General features: G+C 43.0%; 1 protein-coding gene across 3 annotated transcripts in view; it reads right to left on the reverse strand.

The window, feature by feature from the left end:
* The window catches only part of thsd7ba (thrombospondin, type I, domain containing 7Ba), a 222,354-nt gene that overhangs the window by 42,092 nt on the left and 157,699 nt on the right, over positions 1 to 22,563 (reverse strand). For all 3 annotated transcript variants that reach the window (XM_078939216.1, XM_078939217.1, XM_023950471.2), the window contains exons 15-16: positions 3,810 to 4,076; positions 1,890 to 2,068 (exon numbers count right to left, since the gene is read on the reverse strand). In XM_078939216.1, coding sequence (XP_078795342.1) covers positions 1,890 to 2,068; positions 3,810 to 4,076 — 446 coding nt within the window. The remainder of the gene's footprint in view (positions 1 to 1,889; positions 2,069 to 3,809; positions 4,077 to 22,563) is intronic.

Genomic DNA, 22,563 nt, shown 5'->3' on the forward strand with positions numbered 1-22,563 from the left:
AATGCACTTTTCTGTTTTGTGAAGCACCTTGAATTACTTTGTGTACGAATTGTGCTATACAAATAAACTTGCCTTGCCTTGCCTTGCCTTTAAAAATTTACCACCATCCTCCCTGTTTCTCCTCTCAACGTGTCCAAACGCCTTCATCTGCTTCCCTGCGCTCGCTGATCTCCAGGACATCTACCATGATCTGTTCCTCTGATGGATTCATTCCCGATCCATCAGGAGTGTCGTGCTGACACTGATTAGTCACACAACCTTCCTCCACCCGTTCCAACTGCTTGCACACCCCTCTGTTGTTCTGGAGTATTAAACCTTGGTTACCTAAAGTCCTCTAACCTTCTTCACTTCTGCTAGCTGTGACCTCACCGCTCCTCCTGGAGGTCCTCTCATTTACACAGAGAAGTGACGGTTTGCTCTACATCCATCATCTAATTTTAACAAGGTTTGTTTTTTTACATAAAACACGTTTCATGAGGTAACATCATTTTTATGGTTGTGTTCTTTTCTTACTGCCCATTTTTTGTGGATATTTGACTCTCCAAGTGACTTTTTGTGGACTTGGATGCATCTCATCCCTGCATGAGGATCAAATGAAGAGTTCTCCCAGTTGGATCAAGCTGGACTCTTCCCAGTGAGCTCACAGCTGAGAGAAAAGAAAGAGGGAAAAGTCTGGGAACAGCCGGGAATGTCAATATTAGTCAGCGTGAATCCCCCAGATGCAAACTGTAAACCCCGGGGGCCAAAAGCCCCTCAGAAATGGTTCAGATGCTGCAGGGCTTTGCTAGTCTAACAAGGCAGACTGGATAAGTGATCTCACCGATCCGTGCGTGGAGATTCAGCAGCATATAGTCTTTAGAATCCCTGCCGTCACACCTCAGGCAGATGTACTTCAAATAGCCAATTTGACAACAAGCTCCACTCGAGCGTGAGGATAAATCCATCTGGACGACGGCAGAATTAGCTCCCGTTTCCATGTGGCGGGTTATTACAGGGCATTACGACATGGCCCATATACACCTTGTTAGTGGGCACTTAACCATCTGTACACAAATCTCCTCCAGAGGACATTTGAATATTTTTCACACCGCCATGCTTCATCTCCATACTGACCTCCACAAACTAAAGTGTCCTTTCAGGCCCACTGGACCATACAGGCAGCATCCATAACCCCCTCCACCCCTCGTTGTACGGTGACCCACAGAGACGTCACAAAATATTCAGAGCAGTGGGAGGACCTGAGCACAGAATATCAAAAGCCCCCATCTGTCCACTTGTCTGCTCATTATCTTCTTTCCCCGTTCTCGTGTCAAGAGAAGGACACTTCTCGCCGTGATTTAGTCTGACTGCAGACTCCAGGAAATGAACAGGTCATCCAGGAGTCCCGCTGTTTCAAGGCCAATAAACCGCGTCATTGAAATGCGAGCAGAACGCCGCGATTCCTCTGTGAGAGCATTTAGATGCAACCCAATGAGAGCCGGAGACAAATATTCCAGCAACATAAAAGAGATGTAGAAAGAACAGAGATGGGAGCTGTCGTGTGTGTCATACTAATGTTCAGAGGGAGATAATGAACAGACCGGAGGTACTGACTTCACTCTCTGCATTCTGTTGCACAGGTCCCTGGAAAGCGGGAAGCTCTGGAGAGAATAAAACAATCCAGCAGCCAGGGTCACGCCTGTCTCGCTACACAAAAAGTAAAGTCTGAAAAGTATTTTTCTAATATCCACAAAGTGGAAATGACAAAGTGTAGGCAAAAAGGTGGAATATCTTGCAGCTGACTCAAAGGAGTTCCTGAATTTCTTCTTCCTTTGACAGAAAGCCTTCAGCTACTGTTTTTTTTTTTTTATTTCTGTTCATTGTACATTCAAGCAATGTAACAGACATACTTGGTTTTTCAAATCCAGCTTGGGACAAGGACGTCCCCCGTTGAAAGCCTTCTCTCGGAGCCATTTGGACCTGATCTTCAGCCCGCTGCCATGTGACGCACTGCAGGCCGACCAGGCCGACCAGTCACTCAGCTTACAGTCCAGGGGGCAAGGGATGTGGCAAACCTCCATGATGTAGCCTGAATTTCACATCGGCAAGAAGGACAGAGATGAATCAGACTCGGTTAGCAGCCGCATTGAAGACCTCTTTCATTTTCCCAAACAGACGTGGCTCTGGTTTGAGTAACCTCAGAGCCAAGACTTACTCATAACAACACTGGCAGATAATTATCAGCACAGAGACGGGAATCTCTGCTGCCTTTAGGTCTCAATTGTGTTTGCAAAAGAGATTTACTGCTAATAGATATCACGCTTACCATAACCACAGCTTACCGTAAAAACACATGCTTCCCATTTCTGAATATTGTTTTGTACTGTTTTCATCTCTGTCATCATAATCATTCCATGTTACCCAAAGGATCTAAATGAATCCACTGCACAACTTTATAAAAGGGGAAGTAAAGGAAAAACAACACAAATCTTCCAGAGTCCCTCGATATAACATGATACACCTTTTGTTGTCATTCTGTTTTGCAAGCTTTTTTTTTCTTGCAGCACTTTGACTTCTGCATCCTGATTGGCTGTAGACCCTTGTAGACCCGTCTCCTTTGAGCCTTTGTGTCTCCTGAGCAGAATTATTCCAAATGTCCATAAATCAGACATTTCATAGATCAGATCTCTGTTTTCTTTTTATGATTCTGGACCTTTTGTTTTTTTATGAACTTTGAGATTTGAAACAAGATAGAAAAGTGTGAACATTTTCATGTCTTTCTGAGAAAAGTGGATAAAGTAAAGAGTTTAAAGCCTTAAAGTACAACAGTTGTTGATCCCAACAATTACAACTTCCATTCATTAATTTGTTGCTGTTGCCAAGTCTTTTAGCTCCTTTTTTCTGAATTGTTTTAAATTCTTTCATCGTTAAACATTTTTTTGCACAAAGAAAGGTTGAAGGTCAGGAAAAAACAATCTTTAGATGTAAGACTTAAAACCAACCACACCATTAAACTACCACCACTGTGTTTGAACATGGGCTCAGAACTCAACTTGCGATAGTTTTACTTCAGATATAAGGACTTTCAGAAACTTCCTCTTCTATCTAATCAAGAGATTTCTCTAAAGTTTTGGGGATAATCCCAATGTTTGTTGATTTGTATTTTATTTCTTTTTTTTGTGTGTTCCTTTGCTCTGCAGTGTCATTTTTTTAGATTCTCCTCATCGATCTATTTTTGTCCGAAAGTCTATTTTATGACAGTTTAATGTTTTGTTTTTTGAGTAATTCTACGAAATCAAACTTTAAAAAAAAAGTCGTTATAACTTAGCAAACAGGAATTAACTTTTTATCAATTAAGGTAAAAGGTTTTGGATAAAAAACAAAAAAACAACACATTTTGAATAAACTTGTGATAAATTTGTGAAAAATTATACTGATTTTTGAAGCATGTTAGTAAGACAAACATTTTTCACAGCACAGTAACCTCTGATGCAGATGTTTCAGTAGTACTAGTAGTAGTACTAGTAGTACTTTGAGAAGCAACATTTTCTGCATTTTCCTGATCAAAGTGTCAAGTGTGAAGCTAAGCTTAATTTGTGTCCAACAACAAACATTTGTGAAACTGTTGCAAACACTTAATGCACAAAATTAACATGAAAACAAACAAAAACAGATTGAAAGGTCCCACTTTTAATACAAAAAGGGAAACATGTCAAAGAAAAGTAAGGAGTTGGAAAAAATATATTTGCATTTGTCTAATTAATACAATAATACATGCTATCAGCCTGAACAGGTTAAACATCTAAGTGTTGTTGTGTTGCATTTGATACCTGCTTGTGTGCAGAGAGTCGGTTTAACCAGGTGTCCCTGCTGGTTGACGCAGGCCACGGCTCTGAAACGCAGGCCTTGACCACACTCCTTCACCTCCCGGCGGCTCATCCAACCGTGGGGGGGGCGGTGCAGCGGGCGATCCGGCAGAATGCAAGCAGACCAGTCCCCATACGGCTGAGACAGGAACTGGTCACAAGGACACGCCTCCACCTCCTCCAGGGGGAACAGCTCCTCGTTCAGGCAACGCTCCCTCTTTTTGCTGCGTCCTAAGCAGGAGATGGACAAAAACCAGGGAACGTTATCGCACCAGCCGTGATTAATGCTGCATGAATATATGACTGGAAGGCAACGCTGGAGCTTCTGCTGAGCTGCTGAATGCATAAACAGTTGTATTATTTCATTAGAATAAGGTGATACAGTAAACAAACTCCATTGGGGGATAATGAACTCAGACCTATTAATATATTTTAAAATATGTATGAAGTATACATTTTTATAACCTTGCAACAAAGGAGACTAGATTCGCCACCATTAAATACGCATAAACTGCTTATTTAGATCATTTCCATCGAGGTTACCAAAGGTCACATATCAAGGCAAACCGTCAACATCCAGCTAATGGCTTCTTACTGGAGCTCACTTTCAAAGTATTTGAGCTTTTTGTCGAAAAAGAGATTTGCAGTTAACATATGAGAAAATTATAGCAAAAAAACTTTTAGTATTAAAAAAAGTACAAGTTAAAACAACTACTGGGTGACTAAAATGAATATTTAATAGAAAACTAGTCACTTTGATTAATTAGGAACCCATTGAGAGCAACCCTTTGTCTGGAAACAGCTGCAATGTGCATTGAAAGAGATAAATGACTAATTGATTTTTTTTGCTATCAGGAAATATTCTTCATATTTTCAAACAAAAACTGGAGGAACGGATTTAGGCAGGCGGTTCATTCTGTGCATTTTCATTTGTTTTCAAAAATGCTGAACACACCAACAGTGTCAGCGACCCCAAAATGCAGGAGACTTGGACGTTTAGTAAATAAACTCAAATAAGAGAAAAACCCATGGAGCAACAAAAAAGGTGCCACAACAGAAGAGAGCAGACGACCCAACAAGAAAGAGCTAAAAACCCGAGACTTCAATAGACGGGGGGTAAGACAGCTGTCAATCATGGCAAACCTGAAACTGGTGCCACTGAGACACAACATAACTGACCAAAAGCAAACCAAAGCTCACAATCCTCACAATAAGGAATATTTCATCTGACTTAAGTAGTTTTGCATTCTGTAGCTGAAAACAAAAACAAGACATTTGTTGAACTGACACACGGCCATCTGTACGCAGAGCTTCAACATAATTAGGCGTGACGTGCACAGACTATGTGTGCAGCTAAGAGGAAAGCCAACCGTGGCTGCGGTGCGGAGAAGCAGGCAGCAGATCCTTCGTCTGAAAGCAGCTTTGATTTTCTTTCCTTAATGCCTTTTTTCTGTGAAACCACGTTGTGGCGTCGTTCATTTTTAATGGCGGCAGCCCCAGCCTTTGATTTGGCAGAGTGACAGCCGACACACGCGGGTCATTAGCTAACTTTGCAGCACTTACAGATAAATTCAGCATTTTTTTAAACATAACGCCCCAGCCTTTCACATACACATAGGAATATATACATAAATATGCATGCGAGTGGGACGGAAGGGGGTCGGCCTTGACATAAATGGTCAAAAACTCTTGATTGTGTTTTGCATTTTTTCCCTCGGTGAAGTTCCTGGAGATGACCTTGGTTCTGAATTGGCAGGATGTGAACAAAGTTGAAGGTGTTTCACAGCACAGGTTTGCTGTTTGTAATAATGTTCACACAGACAGAAACATTCATGTTTAAATGACACAATCAGAACTAAATAACAACTGAAACCAATTTCTTTTTGACTAGAACACTCTTTCAGGGGCATCACTTAGGCATCACTATACTGTATTTGTTGCATTTGATGAGATGAAGGGCCCCCCAGGAAAGATTTGAACGCCTTACATCGGATGGGACAGCCTTAACAACACACTGGAGTATTGTTAGTGACCTTAAAACAAAAAACAAAAACACTAAATCAAGTTAACAGATTGAAGAAAAAAAGATGTTTAAAAAAAATCTCATCTCAATTTTTCAAACACAAGAGAGCAACTCAAGTCGAAGCGATAACAGTTGGAGCTGAGATGTATTTCAAGCTGGAAAAATAAAAGCAGCAGAAGAATTAAAGAGCTTCTGAATGCAGGAAAATGTTTTCAAAAAAGTCAAACACCAAAGGCTTTTTCCAATAAGACATGTACTGTTTATGTAGATCTGTGGAAAACAGGATGTGCAAACATTATTAGCCATACAGTGATTGACAGTTCCAGTCATCAAGATCATTCTGACTGAACTCTGTCTTCTGCAAAGCAGGCAAACCTACAGAAACATCCCACACACTCACTTTACACTTATTTCAATGTAATCATGTCTTTTTTATCATTATCATTTTTAGTGATTTTCTTTTTTGAGTAACCATCAGTATTCTCAAATACCCCCCCCCCCATCTTTTACAAAATAGAAAGACACAATGCTTAGAAAAAAAATGTAGAAAAAGCTATATAAAGACAATATAAAGAATCACCTGAAGAATTCAGAAATCCAGCTAAACCAGATAAACTCAAAGTTTAAATCTAACCCTGGAGAGTCCACAAATGTGACCCCCTTTTTTTTCCTTTTACATTTTTTTGGTTGTTTTTTTCCCCACATTTTTTCAGCTTCTGTTATTTGCTGCTTCCCAAAATGAAAAAAATGAAAAAAATACCATTTGTTTTTTTAACGTTAAAATCCTTAAAAAATTGTTGTTGGGTTCTAGGGCTAAAAAAAACCACGCTTTTATTTGATTGCCAAAATATTTAATAATAGAAAGGTGCCGCTTCATATATCATGTTTGCAAACGAAGAAGTGGTTTTGCATGTACACACATGACATGTTTTGTGACATTAATCTGAGCGAATGCTCCTCAAACTCCTAATGATCCCCGTTATGAACTTGGAAAACGGTAAAATTAAAATATTAGTCAATACTTGAAGACTGATTGTAATGTTTGACCTAACCAGTCAGAGAAAGCAGCAAAATTAACTATCAATAAAAAAAAAAGTAAAAATGTTATTGCAGATTAATTGAATTTTTTCCCTTTTTTGACTGAAAAAAATGTCAGGATTTGAAGTTACATTAGAAACAAAAGACTGCTCCCTCACTAGCAGGTAACTGTAACACTTTAGAGGTCTGGTCTGACGCCTTAAACATGAATTACACAATTTCACAGCGATGCAAACAGAGACGCATTAAAATTTCAGGATGTGCTGTTGAATAATCCATCACAAGCCTAAATATGGAGATACCTTCATTCAACTTAGCGATTTGGTGAGAAAATCTAACGAAAAGTGACAAAAAAAGGTTTCACAAAAATAATAATAATAATCAGCCATGTGTGTACATCAGTGTAAATAAAAATTACATTCATCCCAATGTTTGCTTCAGTGGATGGATGGCTGAAAAAAAGCGCCTTGTTAAAATCAGCCTTATGCAATAAAAGCAGAACTGGGCTTTTCTGTTGTTCTGAGGGAATCAACAAAGATCTGACTTGGATCTAAATGCTGATAAATAATGCATGCAGCCTGGAGTGGATGTGCAGGAAACAACTTGTTTTATATAACCAAACCAAAGCAGCAATAACAACTGACGCGCGCCTGCTGGAGGTTGACACATCAGCTTATCGGAGCTGGAGCGCTTTTCTTCGTCTTTTGGTTCCTCACATCAGGGGGCAATGTGAAGAAACACATTATCTGTCTTCTCCAACTTCTGTTCTTTTCACACACCAACGTCCTTCTATAAATGCATCTTGTGTTTTCACGTGAAAAACCCAGCCTCAGATTGTCATTTTCCTCTGATCTTCTGGTGTCTTCAGCTCTCCGTCTCTGGTTCTTCCTTTGGAGATGCTAATGATGAGCGAGTTCAGTCAGAGAGAATCAAACCAGAAGGTTTCTGCTGGTGAGCGCTTCCTTCACTGGAGAGCAGGCTGATTGTTTTTCATTGTCTTTTAAAGCAAAGTTGAACTGAAGTCTGTAAATACAACACTTATAGATCATTTTGAGCTTTACTGTTGAGCTGTTTCCTCCCCACTTGAACGGGAAGGACCCCTGCAGGATGTCACTCTCATTTCTAGAAACTTCTTTCTCTTTTCCCGTTTTTATTTTCTAGTTTCTGTGGAGGTCATGACAAAGCACAGAGATCTGTGGCAGGGTGAGGAAAAGCCTGCTGCCTCTCCAGTTTCTTTTTAGAAGCCTTTGATTGGGTTTTTGCTCATGCATCACAGCATTTCTGACGGCTTCTGTCAGATCTGTGGTCAGCTGGTTATGAGAGTCACGCTTTCCAGTCCAAAAGTCAACTAAAAACCTCCAGACCTCCCAAAAAACACCCAAAAGTTAATTAGTAATTAAATTAACCATCATTAATCTTCACATTTTAATACATTTTTTAATGATACTACATCTACCGTTTTTGTAGTCAGGCAGAGCAAAACATACAATAACGGACCAATTAAACTTTATTAGCAACCACCAGAGAACAAACATGAGCTCACACACGCCCCCCCACCCCCACCCCCACCCCCAAACATCCAGAACAATAAAACTAAAAAAAAGATGGAGAAAAAGAGACACAAAAGATCAAATACTAGGGGGTTCTGGTATGACATCTTATCATGAATAAAAAGGGAAAGTGTTCTGTGAGTGTTCATTTGGACTTTTCATGAATTCAAGTGAAAATTCATGAAAGATCTCTTTATTAAACAAGAGTGGTTTGATTTTTTTAAATATAGCATTTTCCAAGTCTTAGTTAGGAAAGATCCACTCCAAAGAAAACTGGGTTTTTGATGTTTTTAACGTGTTCTTGTGGCATTTTTCTCGTGATCGAGGAGGTATATAAAGAAAATTAACCTTAAAATTGTATTTCTGAGTTACTGTGAATCAGGTGCAGTGATGCAGCTGCTACAGGTGGGGGGCCACAAGCTCCTTTGTTTTTGTTTTCCTCGTCTGAGCTGGAATCTGGAATCTGGATCAAAACTGTCCGGCGGGAAGGCTCCGATATCGCTCACCATTTTTATTGGAGCAGTAATATAGGTTGGGATTGTGAGGGGCTGTAAGTGTAAACAGATGGGTGATGGGTCCTGCCCACACCTCAGAGGTGAATTTCTAATAAACTCTTGCCACTCTGCAGAAGCTATATCCCAGAAAACAACAAAGGCTTTTTTTTTTTCAAAATTTGCCTAAAAACAGGATAATCAGAACCAAACGATGATTGGAGTGGGACCTTAAGAGTGTCCACCTTTGCCACTTAACTGTTTTCTTCTTTACTTATTTACTCACTCATTTAAATTGGTTTGTTTCCTTTTTAATTTGAATTTGTATTTGATTTTATTCTACTTTTGAAGCTATCTTTCAAACTAAATGTGCTTAAAAGCACAAATCTGACCTGATACTTATATGCTTAACTGTCTGACCTGAACCAGATGTAAAGGTGACAAAACCTATTCCTGGTCAAGAGTTTTGCTCTGGTTTTGCTAAGCCTGCTTTTTGTGTGCCCCCCTCATTTGTACCTAGGGGCCTATAGGTGTCCTCGGCCTCCAGCTCTGCGTCAGCGAGCGGCCCATCTGTTTCTGAAGGGCTTCTGATTGCAAACATTTTTCAAGAACTGTGAACTCACTGCTTTCACAGCTCAAGCCTCTAACAATCTGTTCAATCCACAACCCTGCTGGCGGTTGATTGAAAAGTGCCAGTGTGACACCACTTTACTCCGACAGCCCCATTACTGCTAATAGTATCACACAGACCTCGGGGATCATAAACAGTCAGGATTTAGGAGAACAATTTCAAACTTGTTTGGAAAGTATGCAGATAAATCAGAACTTAAGCGGTTGTGTTGTGTGGGGTATCAAACCCACATGCCGCTGTTTGCCTGATAGAAACAACGGCAGATGTGGGATCAGCGTGGAAATCCAGATAAACGAAAACAGCGGAGAAAAAACAGCCGTTTTTAACAGCGGAAAGTTGAAATCAGAACAATTTTTGTTGATATGAACTTTATCGAACAACTAAAATGCCGTTGAACTGCCAGGCCCTGTGGGGTTGGTACCCCCCTGTCTCCCACCTGCTGTGTCGCTCCATATGTCATCGTAGATCCTGATTGGCTCCGCCTTCCCTGATCCTCACATCTGATTGGAATTCTGCAATCTTGCAGGAACCTTAAGCCTGAACCTGACAGGCAGCTGCTCCTCTTTATCAGTGAAGCACAGATTCTCTAATCTGATCAAAGTCTTGGAGGTTTAGGCCCGGAACATTCTTCATCCACTGAAGCAAAGACTGCCCCTGTCTGCTGGTCTCACAGTAACCCAGAAACACCAACAGCAGAGTGGTTAACGTCTAAGAAAAACATGAAAACAAACAAAAATTTTGGGGATAAAACTAAAACAACATCTCAGGATTTTCTATTTACAAAGGTCAAATCCTGAAGCTAAAAAGTTTTCTTAGGGAGCACTGCACAAAGACTCGAGCTGCGTTCACGCCAAACACGCGTCGCACGTCAGTGGCGTCCACTTTCATTGTTAAGTCAATGCACAGGCGTGGTCAGAAGTCCTGCAGTGCCAGTGTTGAGCGTTCTGCCCAGCGGCCTGCAGCAGCGCTGCGATGTTTAAGAGTTTAAACATCTGAACAGTGTCGAAGAATTAGCGTCACGTCGACCAATCAGGAACTCAGCTTTGGCCCGGGACGTGTTGATGAAATCATAAGTGGGTGGAGTCCAAAACCATCATGGAGGAAAATGTAATCGTCTTCCTCCAGAACTTTACATTTTTCTTATTTGTATGGAGACAGTAATTAAAAAGTTCCTCCAAGTTTATTCTTATTTTTCATTTTTTCCTCCTCAGACAAATGCAGGACAGCAAGTCATCCAACTGGGTCACAGATCCACGAAGGTACCGCTGAAATGATGCAGCTCCTGCAGCAGACGATGACGCTCACGTCAAGGAAAAGCCTCTGAATGATGTCATGAACCCGCACAGAGACGGGATCAACGATGCTGTTGTAGAGCTAATAACACATAAACCTGATCTCTAAACATCCTCATCCGTGTCTTCCATGCCTTGTAAATGAGATGGAGTCAATGTAGCGACAAAACTCACGTTACAGTAGCTCCTCCCACAGACATCCAGAGTGTCGAGTTTATGAAAACCATTTTTAACAAGCGTCCAGCAGCAAATTTGACGCACATTAAAAGAGAAGCGGCGGATGCATGTTGTGTGTGGTGGGAAGCATTTAAAAGAAAAAGAAAAACAATCTGATGATGCTGAAGTGAAATAATTAAAAGGAGAATATATGTATTTATTCCAAACAAGTCCATTCATGATGAACTGGTTTGGTCCTGGCTCATCCAGCAGCCAAATTATTTGTATCATAAGTGACTACAATGGTGTATCCTGTTCATTCTCTACAACTCCGGTCCATGTCACCAGTGCTACAGGAAAAATAAAACAGAATACAAGTCACTGCAGTGCAACAGACAACCAATAATAATCTGCTTTATCGACTCACAGATAAATTCAGCAGAAAAGCTACCCACTCCGAACCATTAATAATAAAAGAAACACTAAAAAAATCCCTGATACAAATGTTTCTGAGGATCATCGCTGAAATAACTTTTCTATTCCTGAAAATTGAAAGGAAAAACTAAAACACAATAATAACAGAACCATAATAATAGGTTTTATACAGAGACTGTTTAAAATGATACAAATACTATCAAATATTGGAGTGCAGCTCTAAAAACAAATGGAATGGATGACGTGTTTATCCACAGTTAAGCTCCCACACTGTCTGTCTAATCAGTGGAGAAAATGACCTGCAGAACACAATGCCTCCATTATTTTACATAACTTTATTCTGCTGAGAAAACACAAAGAAAAGTTCTCCAAAAAGCTTTTTGAAGAAAGAACAGAGGGGAAAAAGTCGGAGCCGGAAGATTTTTCCAAAACACGATTTCACACATTCAGGTGACAAAGACGTGATTTGTTTTGCTTCTTCACAAATGTGTGTTATTGCAAACATAAAAGATGACGACCTGAACAAACCAGAATTGTGCTGCTGTTTGTTTGAAAAAAAGTTTCAGCTTTGACAAGAGATGACATTTTAGTGAAACAAAAAACTTTCATGTTTTCAAAAAGTTTGCAGAAAATATTACTTTTGAACTCTGACTTTTTCAAATTCACATTGATTTAATTTCATATAGTTGTAAAAAGTGAGTGGATGTAGCGTCTGAGCATAACTGATGTTTTTATTTGTTTCTGGTCTTTGGGATCCTTAATCCTAAACATTTGGAGAAAGTTATTTAAGATGAAATATGTTATTGTTTCTGAATGTCTTAAACCATGAATACTGTGTTGAATGAACATGTGCAGGTTTGTTCAAGTTGTTTGTTCAACCAAGTTCTGAATTATATATATATATATATATATATATATATATACATACCCACCCACCCAACCACCCACCCACCCACACACACACACACACAGGTAGATCTTTAAGACATTGTTGACTCAAAAGTAGCTCACTTGCCAAGAAAGTGTGAGCACCCCTGCTCTAAACCAATCGCTAAATTCCCCGCCTTTTTGTCTCAGCCAATCACAATCCTGTTATTCTTTTAAATTCATGGTTGCTTATCTCTCTATACGGTTTTGCCGACCCTCCTCCCCCCCATTCTCCATCTGGACCAATACTGTGTTGTGGACTGGCCTTAACCACCATCATCGTCCAGGCTCTGGGGTTATCCATCTATAGCCTGAGCTCATCCCACCTGTCATCTGTCAAAAGACTGTGGACAATTTCATGCATGTTTTTGTTTAACAAATACATTCCTTACTACTCATGCACCTAAAATCTCTCTTTAAAATATTAGGATGGTCTAGATGTCATACTGAGCTTTTCCAGATTAGAATGCATCTGAAGACTGTAGAGATCTGCTGCCCTGCTTGTTTTCCAGCCATCTCTGCCCAACCTGCTGCTGACAAGCTGGATTAAGTAAATCCAGCCTCTGAAGGACTGAAGGGTAAACAGCAATTGATGCATGTCAGTACACCTTAGCTACAAATGCATCCAATCCATGTTAATAACTGTGGCCCCGGGGCAAACAGCCCCTCTGACTCACGGCAGAGCAGCACGGAGAGTGTTCTTCCAGAGTGCTGCATAAAGCCAGATGCCACTTTTGTGACGACATGAGTCGTCCTGGTATTCTGCAGCTACAGGGGGTGCAGTGCTGCCGGAGCAACCTGGAGCCGCACTACAGAATGGCCACCCAATCACCCCCATCCACCTGTGTGCGCACACACACATCCTGCCTGAGAGTCCAGTGATGCAGAACCTGCTGGAGCCCCGCTATGGCACAGCTCTTTGTGACAACAGTTGGGCGTCAGTCCAATACATTTGATAACTCTCTACAGGCGGACTTATCACCATTTCCCCAGGAAAACATTGCTGAGAACAGAGTCGATGCTGCAGCGTCTAAACAAAGGACACTTCTGGAACACAAATCCAGAATTTAAAACATCCAATTTCATTGACATTAAGAGTAAATGATCTTTACAAACTACATGGTCAGCCACTATATTTTGTTTTTTTAGTATTTACGTTATATTTGGCTTTTGGCAAACTGCTCTGTGCTTTAAAGTGAGCAAAAGGAAGCATGCCCGTGTTTCCTACCAAGAAATGGCCTATACCTATGGAGGGCTTTAGCTCCTTCATCGTAGGCCCAAAGTTTGCTACAGTCACACTCTCCTTCACTCATGCACATGTCGGAGGGTTTACCTTTTTTTTCCCAAATTTGGTGCATGCTTTGTTTGTTTCTTTGTTTCGTTTTTCTGTGTGCGGTGATGTTTTGGTTTGCTGTGATTTGGTCAATTATTACCGGGTGGAAGGACTTACAGGGACAAAAAAAGGACTAATTGGGAAACCCCTCCCCAACCCCATACGATTGGCTGTGGGCGTCATGCCCTCTCTTAAAAGCCAGAGGGCAGGCGAGAGCAGGAGGACGGCAAAGCTCCGACAAGGAAGGACTGCAAAGCTCCGACGAGGAAGAGCCTGAGAGAAGGAACTGCACGGAGACCCAGCAGAGCTACACGGAGGCGCGCTCACTGGAGGAATTCAAACATCCGAGGCAAGTGAGGACTTTGACGGGATCGGTAGAGAAGAAGACGAGCCCTGGACGTGACGCGCTGTGTGGGAGGAACTATTCAACGCGATTTCTCAGCTAATGAACGTCGCAGGGCCAAAGGCTGCAACTAGAGGAGCTGCGCTGGACCTGTCTACACTGAGCTCTGCTCCTACCAGATTCTTCCCTCTTAAGACTTAGTTGGGATTGAAAGCTCTTTTTAATTTATTTATTTGGACTGCTGATCCAGCCTTACCGTTTTTTAAAACTGTTTTATCCTGGTGGATTTTATTATTTTGTTGACTGTTGACCCAGTTGTATTTTTGTTTTTATTCTGACCGATTCTTTTATTTATTTTAGTCTGTTGTCCCAGCCGTATTTTTAACCATTTTACTCGGGTTGGGTTTTAACTATTTTTTAAAGATCAAGACTGGACAACTGTATTAATACAACATTTTTCGCTGTATAAAAATTTTTAAACTATACTTTTGCCTGGCATTTTCATTTCTGAACCTTTGGTATCTCTGCGAACCTGACATTTCTTTTTGGCGTTGTCGGCAGGATACCAAATCGTTTAGAGATGGATGCCAGTCAGCGAGGTACGAGTTCGGCGATGACTGCACAGTTTGTTATGCCATGGTTTATGGGGGCAGCTTTCATACCAAAATTTGATGGGGATACAACCAAATTTGAACAGTGGAGGTGTCAGGTGGAGGCCATGTTGAGAGCACAAGGTCTTGGTTCACAGCAACAGGCGGACTTTGTCTTGGGGGCCCTGGAGGGCAGCGCCAAGCGAGAACTTAATCTCTTCAGCAAAGAGGAAAAAGACACTGGAAGAAAAGTCCTTGATGCATTGCAATCCCTATATGCTCAGCCTGCCACTAAAGCACAGCTTCGTACCAAGTTTTTTAACTGTAAACAAAAAGCGGATGAAACAGTTGATGCTTTTATCTTACGTCTCCGGGAACTCTTTTACAGATGGCAAGAAGGTGACAGAGAAGGGACTGAAGGGGAAGATGACCTGCTACTGGACCAGCTTATGGTAGGGTTGAAAACCGGTTCCATAAAGCAAGAACTGAGTCGACAGATGAGACGACGTAATGTTATGACGTTTAAAGCTGCATGTAAAGAAGCCCAGGCCTTAGCACGAGAGCTACAGGAGGATGAGGAGGCTGCGCATTCTAATCGAGTTACCTATACCCCTCAGAAACAGGAAGCTGTCGATGCAGAGCATCTCAAGAAACAGTTAAAGGCCGAACTGAAGGAGGAACTGTTGGGTGAGATAAAAACAGGAATAAAAGAACAACTGAAAGAGCTTTCAGCTGACCTAATAGTAGAAATAAGGAATCAGTTTTCTCACCATCAGCAGCCCGCTCCGACCTCATCATCCACCTGGGCCAGACCACGAAGCCGCAACCCCACCACTTCCTATCAGTGGGATGCAGAGGGGAGGCCCATATGCCGAAATTGTGGAGTGGCCGGGCATGTGCAGCGGCGTTGCACCCAGCGTTCATCAAAGCCTCAGGGTTTTTAACTCCCCCTACAGCTGCGGGCCAAGCAGTAGGGGCGGTGACTCTGGACCAGGAGCCCACATCACAGGCTGTCTTAAAATCAGAGGCTACTGGGCCACTTAAGCATAAATCCGCCCTGATCGGGGAATGCCCTAATGTTTGGCTCAAAATAAACCACCAGCCTATTCCCTTTATACTGGATACAGGGTCACAAGTCACCATGCTTAGTCAGAGCTTATTTGATAAACATCTGAAAGGTACTGGGGTGACAAGCACAGATTCTCTGCCTTGGCTGACCCTACGGGCTGCTAACGGACTGAAAATTCCCTACAGAGGTTACACTATTGTGGATTGTGTTGTGGGGAGTATTGAGGTCACTGGAAAAGGCATCATTGTCGTGGATGACGAATGCCTTGGCCCAGACAAAGGCATCCTAGGCATGAACATTATTAAACCCGTTTGGTCTATTCTCACCCAGGGGAGCCACCCAGGACTGCGGGCATTCAAAACCACCTTGACTTCTGTGGAAGGGGAGGCTTGGTCCAGAGCCTTCGCAGAATGCCATCGAGTCACCACAGAAGCTCCAGTTCCATCATATGAAGGGGTTGCGAAATTGCCCCGACAGTCCCCTGTCATCATTCCATCGCTATCCGAGATGATCCTGTGGATACAGGTAACAGACAGCCCAATGACCTCGCCCTGTACTGTGGTTGTAGAGCCTTTTCCAGACAGTGACACGGAATGGCGCATAGGACGAACTTTGGCTTCAGTGGTTGGTGGGCATGTACCCTGTAAAGTTTGCAATCCCAACCCTTACCCTGTTGAGATACCCCAGCGCCAGCCTCTGGCCCAAGTGACAGAGGTAGAGACGTCAGATATACAGGGTGAACAGGAACTGGTGCTCAACTCTGTGGCCCCAGATGTGGTGGAGGTGGAGGTAAGACGTGTGGGGGTCGTGGATGGGGAGGAAGATGCTGAACATCCTGTATCTGCCTTACAGGGAGATGGCCTCACTCCAGACCAACAGACAGAAATGACCAGTCTCCTGCATAAATGGAGGAGAGTTTTCTCTCGTCATGATGAGGATTTTGGCAGAACGGGAGCTGTGAGACATCAAATACCCACTGGCTCTGCACCCCCTAGTCGTGAGCGGTACCGCCCCGTACCCCCTAGCTTATACCAAGAGCTACAGGCGCTCTTAAAAAATATGTTGGGAAGCGGAGTGGTGAGGGAAAGCTCTAGTCCATGGGCGGCACCAATTGTACTGGTGAAGAAGAAGGATGGAAGCTGGAGATTTTGTGTCGACTACAGGAGATTGAACGCACTCACCCATAAAGACGCCTATCCCCTACCCCGCATTGAGGAGTCCCTGACAGGACTGAAGGCAGCTAAATGGTACTCCACATTGGACCTGGCCAGCGGATACTGGCAGGTGGAGATGGATCCTGTCGACAGAGAAAAAACGGCGTTTACCACACCGTTTGGCCTATATGAGTTTGAGCGGATGCCGTTCGGCCTGTGCAATGCTCCAGCCACCTTCCAGCGGCTAATGCAGCGGTGTTTGGGTAATCTAGTCAATGACTCCCTCTTGATTTATCTGGATGACGTTGTGGTTTTCTCCCCTGATTTTAGTAGCCATGTCAAACACCTGGAAGAGGTGTTTGAAAGGCTGGATCAGCATGGCTTAAAGCTGCAACCCAAAAAATGTAATTTGTTCCAGCGCAGGGTGACTTACTTGGGGCACGTCATCAGTGAAGGGGGAGTATCCACTGACCCCTCTAAGACGATGGCAGTGAGAGAATGGCCTGTACCCCAGACTGTGAGGCAAGTGAGATCCTTTTTGGGTTTCGCTGGCTATTATAGAAGGTTCATTCCTCACTTTTCAAAAATAGCAACACCTCTAAATATGCTCACCCACAACACCTCCGGAAAGAAACCCACTCCAGTGACTTGGACTGAGCAGTGCCAGCAAGCTTTTGACAAACTGAAGCAGGCCTTGCTGAACGCTCCTGTTTTGGCTTATGCTGATTTCTCCCAGCCTTTCAGGTTGTACACGGACGCAAGCTTTGAGGGCTTGGGAGCAGTGCTGGCTCAGGTTCAAGACGGGAAGGAGAGAGTCATTGCATATGCAAGCAGAAGCCTTCATCCCACAGAACGCAATGACCAGAACTATAGCTCGTTCAAGCTAGAGCTGCTGGCATTAAAGTGGGCAGTAACGGAAAAATTTAAGGACTACTTGTATGGCTCTGAATTTACCATCTTCACAGATAACAATCCACTTGTGCACCTGGAGACGGCCCGGTTGGGAGCTGCGGAACAACGCTGGGTGGCTCAGCTTGCAAATTTCAGGTACACAATTAAATATCGTCCTGGTGTACAAAATAAAAATGCTGATGCACTTTCCAGGCTCCCAGAACAGAAGTCAGATTCCTCAGCATGGGTGGTGCGAGCAGACGCAGATGAGTCATGGCAGGAGCGACAGGCCAAGGACAAAGATCTGTCACAGCTCCATGAACAGAAGAAACGGAGACTCTGCAGACCTGAGGTGTGTGAGGATTCCTCTCTGTATCAAAAGGGACTGATAAAGGAATGGGACAAGATTTTCCTAAGGGATGGTGTCCTGGGGAGGGAATGGAAAGAGCCAGGTTCTGGACTTGCCATCTTCCAGGTACTCATCCCCAAACAGGAAACGAGGGACATCTGGAGGACGTATCATGAGGACATGGGTCATCCAAGCAGCGAGAGGACCTATATGGCCATTCGACAGCGCTGTTACTGGCCAGGGATGTCACAGGATATCGGGGTCTGGACGGATTCCTGTACACAATGCATCATCAATAAAGCTGGACCATCTGGGAGGGCACCCCTCCACCCTATCTGCACATCATACCCCTTTGAGGTCGTTGGTGTGGACTACCTCTCCCTAGGCCGTCCAAGTGACAGGTACCAATACATCCTGGTAATCACAGACCTGTTCTCAAAGTATGCTATTGCAGTGCCCACCAAGGACCAGGCCGCAGACACTACAGTGCGGGCCTTATATGATCACCTGATCCATACATTTGGTTGCCCAGAACGCATTTTAACAGACCGTGGTGCCGCCTTTGAATCTTTACTAATGAGCCAATTATGCCAACTCTATGGATGTCAAAAGAGCCGTACTACAGCATACCACCCACAAGGTAACGGAGCTTGTGAGAGGTTCAACCAGACGCTCCTAAGACTCTTAAGCTCCCTGGGTGAGAGGCAGCAACCAGAGTGGCACAGCAAACTGCCTGCTTTGGTTCAAGCATACAACAATACAGTCCATAGCACTACGGGGATGACTCCACATTTCATTGTTTTTGGAAAGCACGCTAGGTTACCAGTGGATTGGACAACTGGCCTCCACCCTACCGTTGAGAAAAGCACCTTGGAAGGGTGGGTGAAGCAGCATCATCATGCCCTTAACCAGGCATATCAGGCTGCCAAGCAACAGTCTGAACAAAGGAGAGAACAGGATCAGACTCGCTACAATCGAAAAGCAAGATTGCGACCCTTGCTCCCAGGAGAGCGTGTCTTGATCCGTAACTTCCGCAGGAGGGCCAGGGGGAAGCTAGCGCCAAGGTGGACCCCAGAGCCATTCGTTGTGGTGAACCAACTAAGAGAAGATCACCCAGTATACCTTGTTCGCCCAGAGGGTAAGGAAGCTCCCACACGCACAATTCACCGTAACAATCTGCGTTTGTGCCCTGTTGACATGGTGCAGGAAAATCCAGGGCTTCAGGAGTCAGAGAGGCCAGTGATGCAACCGGACAATCTGCCACCTCCTACCTTGTGGCTTCCCAGGCTGGTGCTTAGCCAAAGAGCACCCGAAGACAAGGATGGACACCAGGCTGAAATGCCCCAGCAGGCTAGACCACCTGACCCTCCAGAAAATTCAGCAGTTTGTGAGGGGGCTCTAGTACGCCGTTCCCAGCGCCCCAATATTGGCATGCCTCCTGTAAGGTACAGTGAGTAATTGGCCGAGACGACCAATGTTAAAGTTGGGGGGGAAAATGTCGGAGGGTTTACCTTTTTTTTCCCAAATTTGGTGCATGCTTTGTTTGTTTCTTTGTTTTGTTTTTCTGTGTGCGGTGATGTTTTGGTTTGCTGTGATTTGGTCAATTATTACCGGGTGGAAGGACTTACAGGGACAAAAAAAGGACTAATTGGGAAACCCCTCCCCAACCCCATACGATTGGCTGTGGGCGTCATGCCCTCTCTTAAAAGCCAGAGGGCAGGCGAGAGCAGGAGGACGGCAAAGCTCCGACAAGGAAGGACTGCAAAGCTCCGACGAGGAAGAGCCTGAGAGAAGGAACTGCACGGAGACCCAGCAGAGCTACACGGAGGCGCGCTCACTGGAGGAATTCAAACATCCGAGGCAAGTGAGGACTTTGACGGGATCGGTAGAGAAGAAGACGAGCCCTGGACGTGACGCGCTGTGTGGGAGGAACTATTCAACGCGATTTCTCAGCTAATGAACGTCGCAGGGCCAAAGGCTGCAACTAGAGGAGCTGCGCTGGACCTGTCTACACTGAGCTCTGCTCCTACCAGATTCTTCCCTCTTAAGACTTAGTTGGGATTGAAAGCTCTTTTTAATTTATTTATTTGGACTGCTGATCCAGCCTTACCGTTTTTTAAAACTGTTTTATCCTGGTGGATTTTATTATTTTGTTGACTGTTGACCCAGTTGTATTTTTGTTTTTATTCTGACCGATTCTTTTATTTATTTTAGTCTGTTGTCCCAGCCGTATTTTTAACCATTTTACTCGGGTTGGGTTTTAACTATTTTTTAAAGATCAAGACTGGACAACTGTATTAATACAACATTTTTCGCTGTATAAAAATTTTTAAACTATACTTTTGCCTGGCATTTTCATTTCTGAACCTTTGGTATCTCTGCGAACCTGACACACACACACATTCACACACTGATGGAATCTCCAATGCCAAACTGGCGCCAACCTGTAATCACCAGGAGGAATGTGAGGGTTCATTGTTTTGCCCAAAGACACTTTCACACACGCGAGGCAGGAACCGGACCTGCAACCTTCCAATCAGAGGTCATCCGCTCTACCTCTGCGCCACAGTTTTTCAGTGACATCAAAAACTGAAATTAGAGGTGTGCAGTAGTTCGGTGTAAAACACATACACATCTTTACACACCTGCATGGATGGTGTTGAAGCAGAAAAATTCACAGTTGGATTGGTGACGTTTGAAAATCAACCCTGAGAAGCCGCTTGTTAGAAAGACTTTACAGAATGCAACACGTTTGGCATCCAGTTATGCGGTCTATGTGCACTTGTGAGAACAGCATGAATATCTACATGTTATAGTTTGCACTATTTTTTTATTTTATTTGATTAATTAGAAAATCCCAACACCATGCACCGTGGAGTTTCTTTTAATGGCACAACCCCACTGGTGGATATGTCTTTGTCAAAGTGCAGGTTTTACACAAAGGTACTTTTTAATTCAAGGAAAAAATGATGCTTTGTTTCTTAAATTAGGCACTAAAATGAGTTGTTTTTTTAATTACCTCATGCAGAGATAAAGGTAAAATATAAAGAGTGGGAGGATTAAAACCCAACCCAACTGGTGGTAGGCGGGCGCCTGTGTTTGGCAGCGGAGCGACCACCAGTGTGTGAATGTGTGTGTGACTGGGTGAATGGGTCTGTGACTGTAAAGCGCTTTGTCCTTGTAGGAAGAAAGGCGCTATATAAGTATACGCCATTTACCATAAATCTAAGTAACCTGCTTTACTTAGACTAAATAAATCATTGTTTTTCATTTTAATTATTTACAAGGAAGAGGATCACTTTATGAAACTACTAGCAGGACTTGATCATGTTTACGGCAGTTTATGTCCTTATAGACTCAGTTACACGTAGTTAATCCAAGAAAGAAGTTCAGCCCGTTTATACCATAAAAAAACATCATTTAGTAGACCTTGGTTTGGGGCAAAAAAGTCAAAAAGCCCTTTCATAAAAGTCCCACTCTGATCATCTTTTGATCTATTTTCAAGGTGTTCCCAATGGCATCATCATGATTAAAAAATCATGATGATGCGGTTTGTAGCCAAAATTAATTAAAAAAACAAACGTTGTTGCTTTCTGGAAGATCTTTCTGCAAAGCGACAAGAGTTCCTCAGAAATTCACCTCTGATTTGACGGTGAGACTGTTGGCGCAGAGTAACCCCGCCCCCCCACCTACTCATCACCAATAACTAAGAAAGCTGTGCTTAAACTCTCTACAGCTAGCTTACAGCCTCTCATGCCACCAACCTGACATTACCCGTGCAACAAAAATGGCGAGCAATATTAGTGCTACAGTATCCAGCGGAACAGTTCTGATCCAGATTCCAGCTCAGACGAGGAAAACAAAGAAGTTCATGGATCTAAGATAAGATAAAGATACTTTATTGATCCCATCTTGGGGAATTGGGTTGTTGCAGCGTCGCATTAGGCTCAAATCTATTTGTCTGCAGGTGGATGCATAAGAATGGAGCAGACCAGGAAGCTTGAGGCCCACCCAGCATATTTTCTACGTCACAAATACAATCTTTTTCAAATGGCTTTTTTTTGTCTGCTCCTGATTCACAATAGAAATGCAGTTTTAATTTTACTTTTCTTAATATGTGTCGTCCATCATCAGAAAAAATGCCAGAACATGTTAAAAACACCATTTCCATTAGAAAGGGTCTTTGAAGACCCAGAGAGATCAGATAGAAAACAAAGATCAAATCAAATCAGAACTGAAACAATCTGTGAAATTAGAGCACCTAAAGTTTGTGTTGAAGAAATAGACATTTTAAAATATTGGCTGAAAAAACCCAAATGTAAAATCCAATTCTTCCCACAGAAATCTTTCAAAAACTTCAAATGTTGCTGAGAGTATGTTCATTTCAGACCCAGCGGCATCCAATCAAATATTCATTAAGACAAATATGCAGGCCAGTGTGAAACC

The sequence above is a fragment of the Oryzias latipes genome, chromosome 21 (genome assembly GCF_053564925.1).
Source record: "Oryzias latipes strain Hd-rR chromosome 21, Olatipes_Hd-rR_3.1".
Taxonomy (NCBI): Eukaryota; Metazoa; Chordata; class Actinopteri; order Beloniformes; family Adrianichthyidae; genus Oryzias; species Oryzias latipes.